The sequence below is a fragment of the Xyrauchen texanus genome, chromosome 16 (assembly GCF_025860055.1).
Source record: "Xyrauchen texanus isolate HMW12.3.18 chromosome 16, RBS_HiC_50CHRs, whole genome shotgun sequence".
Taxonomy (NCBI): Eukaryota; Metazoa; Chordata; class Actinopteri; order Cypriniformes; family Catostomidae; genus Xyrauchen; species Xyrauchen texanus.
In genome coordinates, this window is record NC_068291.1 from 28,713,454 (window position 1) to 28,724,490 (window position 11,037).

General features: G+C 43.9%; 1 protein-coding gene across 2 annotated transcripts in view; it reads right to left on the reverse strand.

Annotated features, from left to right (window-relative positions):
- LOC127657094 (UTP--glucose-1-phosphate uridylyltransferase-like) overlaps positions 1-10,473 on the reverse strand; it is a 48,910-nt gene extending 38,437 nt beyond the window's left edge. The window contains exon 1 of one of the 2 annotated variants that reach the window (XM_052145742.1): positions 6,533-6,963. In XM_052145742.1, coding sequence (XP_052001702.1) covers positions 6,533-6,551 — 19 coding nt within the window. In that variant the 5' untranslated portion in view covers positions 6,552-6,963. Of the gene's footprint in view, positions 1-6,532; positions 6,964-10,400 lie in introns of those variants that run through there. The other variant, XM_052145743.1, reaches the window with a different exon arrangement.
- Between the last annotated feature and the right edge of the window lie 564 nt (positions 10,474-11,037).

Below are 11,037 nucleotides of genomic sequence, written 5' to 3' on the forward strand. Positions count from 1 at the left end.
GCTGCCTGGGACCTGACCACACAGAAGCTGCACTCACTCGAGGCGGATGCCCCGAATGTGACTCCCTGGGCCTCACCGAGCTGCGCGCTCGCTTTGCCGCCTTCGCCGCGAACGAGCCTGCTACCACCGTGCTGCCATCCCCTCTGTTCGAGCCACGCAAGAAAAAGCGCCACTCACGGAGGCCGCTAGAGCACGCGGACTTCAGTGACGTCACGCCGGGCCAGTCCCCACGTGCTTCACCACCACCCGAGGAATCCCTGCCGCCGGTTCAATTCACGCAGGCAGACCAGCACCCCTCCAGAGCGGTGGGTCTCGTCTCGTTCGGCGCATCAGGGGACGACGGTAAAAAGGATGACAGCCTTTCCATTGACGCTGCATCCGACGACTGGCCGGGCTCGGCCTTCGACCCCGCGCCGTCGACATCAGCGGACACGAGCAGGGGCACCAGCATGGACTCAGAGATCGTCCGCATCCTGTCCAAAGCCGTGGAAGACCTCGGGCTCGACTGGTCTTCTCCGGAAGAACCCGCCCGCAGTCGGCTGGACGAGTGGTTCCTGCAAGGGCGCCGGCAGGCCCCTCGACAGAGACCCTCCCCTTTCTTCCCCGAAGTTCACGACGAACTCACTAAGTCGTGGAAAGCCCCGCACTCTGCTCGCCTGAAGCCTTCTTTCTCTTCCTCACTCTCCTCGGTGGGCGGCGCGAGAAAGAGGCTACTGAGGGAACCCGCCCCTCGAGGAGGCTATGGCCAACCATCTGTGCCCACCCTCCACCGCTGGATGGAAAGCCAAAGCTTCTCATCCCTCGAAGCCCTGCCGATCTACCTCAGCTCTCGCCGGTCGCGCAAACTTCTCCGCACCATGGACGAGTCTGGACCTGAACCTGAGGCTTTCAAGGACCTGCGCAGCGCCACTGATGTAGCCCTGCGAGCCACAAAGGCCACCGCCAAATCCATCGGCCGGGCCATGGCTAACCTAACTGTCCTTGAGTGCCATCTTTGGCTGACGCTAACAGAAATGAAGGACGCGGATAAGGCGCCATTCCTCGACGCGCCTATCGCTCCAAGCGGCCTGTTCGGACCGGCGGTAAGAGAGTTCGCTGAACGCTTCACTGAAGCCCAGAAGAATTCGCAGGCTATGCGTCACTTCCTGCCCAAGCGCTCCAGCTCGTCACAGAGCCGCCAGAGACCACCTCAGCTGCAGCAGCGAGCCAGGGCGGTGCCTTCCGTCTCCCAGCCCAGACCTGAAACGGACGCTCGACGCCGTTCGCGTTCCGCTAACCGAAAGCAGCCGCCTGAGTGACGGGGACCTCGGCCCAAGATCGTGCTGAACCCGGAGCCTCGTAAGTCTTCCTAGCCATAGGAAGAAAAAGAGAGAGTGCGTGTCTCGCAAAAGCCGGACCCCTCTCTCCAAAACGTGTAAAACATTACCCAGTCCCCTTACAGGCGGCTGGAAATGTCTGTACAGCAGTCAATGGGCCAGTCACAGAACTCGCTCACCTGCAATCAAACGCCGTTTTAACGGCAACACACAGAAATCACAAAAGAGTCATTTTCTGCCTGTGTCACTAAGGAGTCACGTGTCCACACTAAAGTGCGCATTCCCACATATCAATACTGTCCAAACAGTGCCGAATACTTCCCCAGCTCAAGCTGGACGCCCCATAAATGTGGATCGTGTGCCTATTGTCATGTATGCACCACTACACACAAGCACTGTTCCCACAGTTATAAACACTTCCCCAGTAAAAGCGGGAAATACTATAAAGGTAGCGCGCGTGCCTGCTGTCATGCATGCACCCCTACACACAAACACTGTATGCATGCCCAAAAACCCCCCGCCGCGAGCGGGAGGCTTTATGAAAATGGCGCGCGTGCCTATTACAATGTAGGCACCCCCACCCGTAAACACTGTCTATACAGTTTCAAACATTTCTCCAGCTCATGCTGCGAGCATTACGGAGATAGCGCGCGTGCCTGTAATCTCACACGCACCCCTGCACTCAACAAAGCTGCTCAGCGCACTCCCGCACCTCTGAGAGCTGTAAGCTCAGTGTTAGCACAAGGCAATTCGCCGGCAGGGCCCATACTTCACTGCAACACGCGCCCAGCCAGCATTCAGCCCATATCTGTGCGAGCAAAAGCCTGGGAAAAAATCCCTGACATGCCGAAATGGGTTTTGAACATAATAAAACACGGTTACTCGCTTCAATTCGCTGGCAGACCACCCCGCTTTTCAGCGGTGGTCGAGACGAAAGTGAGGAAAGATGTTTCACATGTTCTACGACGCGAGGTGCTCAAACTGATAGAGAAGGGCTTATAGAAACTGTTCCTCCCTCTATGAGCTGAGGCGGGTTTTTACAGCCGCTACTTTCTCGTCCGAAAAGGACGGTGGCCTCCGCCCCATCCTAGATCTCAGACATCTGAACACAGCTTTAATGATTCGCTCGTTCAGAATGTTAACGACCAAACATATCCTCGCGCAAGTTCGCCCGGGGATTGGTTTCTATCAGTGGATTTGAAAGACGCTTACTTTCACATTCCGATAGCGCCTCATCACAGGCCATTTATGAGATTCAGCTTTCAAGGGACAGTCATACCAGTACACAGTACTACCATTCGACCTATCATTGGCCCCCGTACATTCACGAAATGTATGGACGCAGCACTTTCCCCTGAGAGAGCGGGGAGTGCGAATACTGAATTACCTCGACGATTGGCTAATCCTAGCACAATCAGAGAGTCAGTTAACGACGCACAGATCTTGGATTATCAGCCATCTAGAATGCCTGGGTCTGAGAATCAATTTTGCAAAGAGCGTGCTATCCCCCAGCCAGAATATCTCTTTTCTGGGAATAGGACTCAGGCCAGGGAGCTCATCTTATGGTCACAGCACAACCTGCGCTCGCTGAGGACTCTATGGCCAGGGAGCTCATCTTATGGTCACAGCACAACCTGCGCTCGCTGAGAGCAGCGCATGTGCCAGGCGTCCTGAACCAGGGAGCGGACATGCTGTCCAGAGACAAAGTTCTCCCAGGAGAATGGTCTCTCCACCCCCTGATGGTTCAGTGGTTATGGCAAACCTTTGGCGAGGCAGAGGTCGACCTCTTCGCCTCCAGGGAAAATGCGCACTGCCCTCTTTTCTTCTCAAAGAGCACAGACGCGCTCGCCCAAGTCTGGCCGAGCCGCCCCTTGTATGCTTTTCCCCCGATCGCGATGCTACCTCAGGTCATCAGTCGGATCAGGGAGGTGAAATGTGCAGTGCTCCTGGTAGCCCCACTCTGGAAGAACCAGACGTGGTTTCCAGAACTAATGCAGATGATGCAATCTGCCCCATGGCCGATTCCGTTGAGGCTGGACCTCCTCAGGCAGGCCAACAGGATGATTCTTCATAACCGCCCCGATCTGTGGGCCCTTCATGCATGGCCCCTCAACGGGTTCCAGAGAACCTCCCCAGCGGAGTGTTGAGAACCATCACTGAGGCGCGAGCGCCCTCTACGAGGCGCTTATATGCCCAAAAGTGGAAAGTGTTCAGTGATTGGTGTGATACCAAGAGCTTGAACCCCAAATTGTGCGAGATACCAAGTGTACTCGCCTTTTTGCAAGAGCTGCTGGAGGCGGGGCGCACACCCTCCACGCTCAAAGTCTATGTGGCTGCCATAGCAGCGTCACACAATCCTGATAAAGAACGCTCATTAGGGAAAAACGACCTAATCATTCGTTTCCTAAGAGGCGCTAGGAGGATGAACCCTCCTCGCCCCCCCTCGGTACCGATCTGAGACCTGTCCACAGTCCTGGACGCACTCAAGAGTGCCCCGTTCGAACCTCTCCGAACCGTGCACCTTAAACAGCTCTCGCTCAAAACTGCGCTCTTGCTGGATAACAAACCCATTTCTTAATCTGAGAAATACTGAAAGAGAGCAAGACGCAATGGCCAAAGACCTCCACCTATTGTAAGGAGCTGTTCAAACCGAACGCTTTTGCAACCATCCAGTTTACCATTTGTTTTTCTATGTAAACTCGCTAGACGAATGCCTTTGTTTTGCTTTGTTTTTGTTTATTCAGCGTCTCGTGCAGGAGCACTGTTTTTTCGATGCCATGTCAAGTTAAAAATAACTTTAAAACGCTTCTCGTGACACCTGGTTTCTGTTAAATTTTATCTAGCCTTTTTTAGCACAAGAATGTGATGCGTCTGAAGTCATCACCAGTGCTTGCCAGACATTCAAAATTCTAATACGCAGTTTTACCATTCGAATGTGTGTATTTTTCTTAAAATTCGACAAATATTCGAATTTCACCTTTTTATTTGACAGCCCAACATAAAGGGAGTTAACCCAAAAAATGAAAATTCAGTCATTGTTTACTCATCCCTGTGGTGTTATAACCCCATTCTTTCTTTTTCTTAACACAAAGGCAGAACATTTGAAAAAACAAAACAATTTTGCTGTGTTGTCATACAATGGCAGATTATGGTGACCACCTCTTCAAGCTTCAAAAGGACACTAAAGTATAATTCAGAAGTCTAATATATGATTGTCATGCCTCGTTCTGAAGGCATACAATAAGATTTGGTGAGAAACAAACTGAAATCTAATGTATTATTAAGTGAAACTCTTGAACAACCATTGATCTCCTGTGCGCATTCATGAGACTGCACAAGTTCAGCAGTTACACTGCACCCACTTGCGAGTTTTGTTTCACTTCAACGGGTCCAGCAGTGATATTAACAACAGAAAACACAACACAGCAGCACAGCAGCACAAACCACAGAAAAGAACCGGAGTACTCAATCAAACAGAGAGATAGAGGAGGATGAAGGCAGCCACACACCCAGATGCTACATTCAGAAAGAGAGTACAGGAGACCACAACGTTTTGGAGGTTTTTCTTACAGAAAGTGAACTGGAGGAACCAGAGAGAAAGGTGGAGGGACAAGTGAGATGCATCATGTAGTTTTTGACGGACAAGTGAGATGCTGGCTTCAATATAATGTTATGAAAATTATTTTGAACCGTTGCCATAGCAGATGGGGCTGCATGGCGCGACACCAAAAATGGAAACCAAGCGATCGACATAATGTTCCGTCGCTCGTCATGGCTGCTTAGGACAAAAACTCTGATTAACATAGAAATGTTTAACAATTATTGCATGTCGTTTGGCGTCTGGTTAGGACACGATGTGACTGTGTTAACCGAAGGCATTGCTAGAACCTATTTAGGAGGGCTTCCGCCCCCTTCGTGAATGAGCTAGGATTAGCAACAGCATATCTATTGACTGATTGAAGAAGTGGAGGAGGGATGTTGCTCGTTTAGTTCAGTAATCTCATTTAACAAGGAAAGAAAGGGGCTGGATGAATTAAGATATCAGGACATAAATGAAAACTCTTAATTAAGTTTAGGCTAATGATGTTTTCTTTTGTTGTATACCTTGATGGTCATGCACAAAATGATGATCATGCTTTGTTGTAATTTGCAGGGGAAATGCTTGTGATGCTTAAACATTCTGCTGAAGTCTGTTAGTAAACAGGCAGATATTAATAAATTATAATTAGACTTGTTTTGGTCGTGAAGAAGGTGCTTTTTCAACGTTTTAATGATGCACGTTTGTTGCCACCTACTAATGTAAACTTGTAATTTACAAAAATGGTTACTGAACAAATCAGAAATATTATCAGGGTTTGTCTATTTCAATGAATATCTCTTATTGGTGTTAATTTCTCTTATGAATAAATTCAAGAGACTCAAGTCACGAGTTAATTACATACAGAGAAACATCATCTGGAGTTAATTCACTCCACTAAAGAATGACCCACCTTAAAGTAAAATGTATTGTAATACTAGGTTTTTGTGGAATTTGATATATATATATATATATATATATATATATATATATATATATATAAAAAATACAAATAATTGATCTTCTATAATAAACTATTTAAAAAAAATAATACATTGAACTTGTGGCTTTGAGAACATTGTATTTCTGTGTTGTCTTGGCACATTTATTATTGATTTTTAGATTATAAAAACATGTTCAGCACAAAATATTTCCATTACTATAAACTTCAGCTTCTCTAACTTTAAAAAACAACAACATATATTAATTATATATATTAAAACCCAAAGTGTCTTCTTTCAAAGGTACTACAACTGTATCCATACTCCAAAGGGTCCAGTACACACAACCATTTAAGTTCAGATATGTCATTTTCATGATTTGTGCTCAAAAAGGGGGTGCGTATCAACAGGTTAAACTGTTTCAGTATTTTTTTTTAATAACTTTCTAAGTGTTTATTATAGAAAATGATTTTTTTTTAATTATTATTATTAAAATTAGTTTACTGTCTTGAATGATGTAAACAAAAAACAACAATAACACTATGCTAAGTGAAACTGAGCCCCCCCTAAGATTGAAATACTAGAATCGCCCTTGATATCAACCATTTACATTTGATGTATCCAAAGACCCAAACCAACCTTAAAAGTACCGTAAAAGGAAGTGTAATAGCATGCCTAGTACGTAAGAATATTCTTACCTTCAATGTAAAGCGGCATGGTACTTAGTCAGTCGTCTAAAGTCTAAAATATGCAGTTTGGTTTAATATTACAACAACAGTAATCGCGTTTTTTTCCGAATCCAGCTTCCAGTATAAGAGCCTTATTGGCGCTGTTAGTAATAATAATAACAATTGGACAGGTCAGCTGATCGATTCTTCTCTCAAACTGTTCAAGAACGCTTTCCTCTGGCGTTCATGCACTTTTAAATAAACCATCACTATATCTCTCCTCCCACTACTCTGTCGAGTAACATGCAGTGCGAATAAACTGTCTCGTCGACATTACTCGACCGTGCAGTTATTGCTTTGAGTAGAAGGTGTGTAATAAAAACAAATGAAAGTAATTAGCTGTGCGTGTCTCTCTCGCTGTAAAAACTGCAGTGGTGCTGCTTGGCCCCTTTCTGCCCAAGCATCCCTGGCTGCAATTTGAAGAACGGGGCGGGGCAATACATTGGGGCGTGGCTACACGTGTCGTTCCGCCCATAACGTACTCTCATTGCTCGATCATCTTTTATTGGTGTACAGATGCGTTTATAAAATAGTGTAGACCGATAATTTTTATTATAGTGCTGTGGTTCGTAAGTGACTTTGTGTTGTATCTCACGTGTCATTTCAAACAAATGTAGTAGGACTGAGTCACGAAGACTGATGAACAAACTGTGTTGATGTGTCTGCTGTCATTCAAATCTGTAAATCAAAAAGTTGAGCAATTTCACAAAGCCTTAATTATAACGCTTGGTTAGAGAAATTAATTGAATTAAATTAATAAAATATGAAATAAATAATAATATAATAATGAGTGCAAATGAAAAAAATTGTATCAGTGACATTGTTATAATCATTGAATTCATGGGTTATGAAACATCGCCATCTATTGTAAATTAACTGTAAATTACACTCAAATTCTCACAAAAGTTAAGGATGTAATAATATAAACAACGTATTTTCAAATATCCTATCGTTCATTATACATGTGCTTGTTTGCAACTGCCAATTCTCGAAAAAACCGAGAGCATGCATGCACTTTTGTCTCCCGGTTTCTGCCGTAACAGCTCATCATTGTGAGTGATTATTTTGCATGATTAATAATAGATTAATTGACAAAGTTATGAACGCCGTCTGCTTGATCTATTGATTACTCAGCATTTTAGGAATTTTGTCTTTTTAATTTATGCCCTCAACAATAGACAAGAGGCTGATGAACTGATGAAAATTGTTTTGCCATTCTTGTGATAGTTGAGGTGCTTTCGCTCCTATTCTATATTGATTCATATTCATTTCTTTGAAGGATTGTAAATGATTATCTCTCCTCATCGCTTCAGAAACGTGTGCTCCGTTATGTCGTCGGCCTAAAAATTACTTTCTAATTTACATGCACACAGAAACCAACGGCAGTCAATAAATAGTCAGTTACAGCGGAAAATAAGGAATATTGAGCACCAAACCAAAAAAACACATATACATGATTTTCATTTGGCATTTATTTAAGAACATTTTCACGTCAGTTTGAGCCTTTATAAATCCCAAGTTATTCTTCACTTTTAACGTAGGATAAAATCCATGGAATTTAGGAGTGAATATCACATACAAGTAATCAAATGTTTTGGCTCAACTATTCAATATCCCTCAAACAATGAAAACACACCAGCAACGACGACCACATCTCCTATCATGTACAGGTGAAACTCGAAAAATTAGAATATCGTGCAAAAGTTCATTAATTTCAGTAATTCAACTTAAAAGGTGAAACTAATATATTATATAGACTCATTACAAGCAAAGTAAGATATTTCAAGCCTTTATTTGATATAATTTTGATGATTATGGCTTACAGCTTATGAAAACCCCAAATTCAGAATCTCAGAAAATTAGAATATTACATGAAAACAATAAATAAAAGGATTTTAAATACAGAAATGTCGGCCCTCTGAAAAGTATAATCATGCATATGTACTCAGTACTTGGTTTGGGCCCCTTTTGCATTAATTACTGCCTCAATGCGGCGTGGCATGGATGCTATCAGCCTGTGGCACTGCTGAGGTGTTATGGAAGACCAAGATGCTTCAATAGCGGCCTTCAGCTCTTCTGCATTGTTTGGTCTCATGTCTCTCATCTTTCTCTTGGCAATGCCCCATAGATTCTCTATGGTGTTCAGGTCAGGCGAGTTTGCTGGCCAATCAAGCACAGTAATACCATGGTCATTGAACCAGGTTTTGGTACTTTTGGCAGTGTGGGCATGTGCCAAGTCCTGCTGGAAAATGAAGTCAGCATCTCCATAAAGCTTGTCTGCTGAAGGAAGCATGAAGTGCTCTAAAATGTCCCGGTAGACGGCTGCGTTGACTCTGGACTTAATAAAGCACAGTGGACCAACACCAGCCGATGACATGGCTCCCCAAACCAACACAGACTGTGGAAACTTCACACTGGACTTCAAGCATCTTGGATTATGTGCCTCTCCATTCTTCCTCCAGACTCTGGGACCTTGGTTTCCAAATGAGATGCAAAATTTGCTCTCATCAGAAAAGAGGACTTTGGACCACTGAGCAACAGACCAGTTCTTTTTTCTTTAGCCCAGGTAAGACGTTTGACATTTGAAGCCCATGTCCAGGACCCGTCTGTGTGTGGTGGCTCTTGATGCAGTAGCTCCAGCCTCAGTCCACTCCTTGTGAAGCTCCCCCACACATTTGAATGGCCTTTTCCTGACAATCCTCTCCAGGCTACGGTCAACCCTGCTGCTTGTGCACCTTTTTCTTCCACACTTTTCCCTTCCACTTAACTTTCTATTAATGTGCTTTGATACAGCACTTTGAGAACATCCAACTTCTTTTGCCTACCTACTACCAACTACCTTTTGAGGCTTTCCCTCCTTGTGGAGGGTGTCAATGATGGTTTTCTGCACAACTGTCAGGTCAGCAGTCTTCCCCATGATTGTGAATTCAACTGAACCAGACTGAGAGACCATTTAAAGGCTCAGGAACCCTTTGCAGGTGTTTAGCTGATTAGAGTGTGACACTTTGAGCCTACAATACTGAACCTTTTCACAATATTCTAATTTTCTGAGATTCTGAATTTGGGGTTTTCATAAGCTGTAAGCCATAATCATCAAAATGATATCAAATAAAGGCTTGAAATATCTTACTTTGCTTGTAATGAGTCTATATAATATATTAGTTTCACCTTTTAAGTTGAATTACTGAAATTAATGAACTTTTGCACGATATTCTAATTTTTCGAGTTTCACCTGTATGTCTATGAAAGATGAACGAGCCAATGAGACTCTGTAATGGGCGAAGCGACACATATAGCTCCGCCCCATATGTAGCCCCGCCTCATTTTGCAGGCTGTAGCCAGGTCCTTCTCTTTCGGCCGTCATTATTATTAAACACGTCACATTGTAGTAGAGTCCCACTTCCTCGATCACGTCTTCACATTACCATAATTCCTTACTATGATTTTTAAGATGATATATGTTATAGTATAAGTGTATGTCCACATTCGAGAAGATATAACCGAAAAGATTATATTCAATGAAATTCAATGTTGATGGCTGCGATGGATTCATTTGGCATGGACAGTGCGTGTAACTGCACTATTGGTCGGCCACTCAATACAAACTATTCCTATTTTCGCCTTTATTTTGCTAGGACAGAGCAGCGACGTTCTTCACCGCCGTGCATAACCAAAAAAGCACAAGCTTGACGTTCTCTCATTGCACCGAAATATAATAATGTCGCTTATTAACACCCACCTAGTTGGGAATTTAAAAGCACGACAGATAAAGTAATTGCATAGCGTCAAAGTTTTAAAACAGCAAAGCGAATGTGAAAGTAAACAAGAAATATCTTACTCTGAAGGATGCTGTCGTTGCGCCGTTGAAGGTGGTTCCTGTAATAGGGACGTGCTTTCCTCTCTGGCCAACCAACTTTCTTCTCTCAGAAACAGCAGTGCTGGGCCACCAAACACTGCGGAAGTGATTCCATAAAAATATTATTTGAAAATATCCTATAACAACATAACAGGTTCAAGTCCATTTGCTTAGAAACCAAAAATACATACCAAATTTTCGGTCGTAGTTTTTTATTATTATAGATCATTAGTCATTATTTAGCCTACATCGGTGAGATTTACATCGCTCTCTTTAAAGGAATACATTAGAAGTGGGACACATATTTTAGCACATTACTAAACACAATAACCGAACGTGGATTAATCTGTTAATTTCTTATGTAAAAATATGACAAACATTACTAGCAATAGCAGTGCACGATATTTAATTTCCCAAAAAAGCTGGAGTAGGAAAAACGTGTTCTTGCATTCACCAACTAGTAGCATTTTGGTACGGCATTTCTCATTGGCTGACTCCAGACTGCTCCCTTATGGGACTTATTACCACGTTTGCGTTGACAGAAATAATACCCTTTCAGGATATCTCCAGACCTCCCTTCACAGTGCATGTTATGTTTTGTAATGTGGAATTATCATTT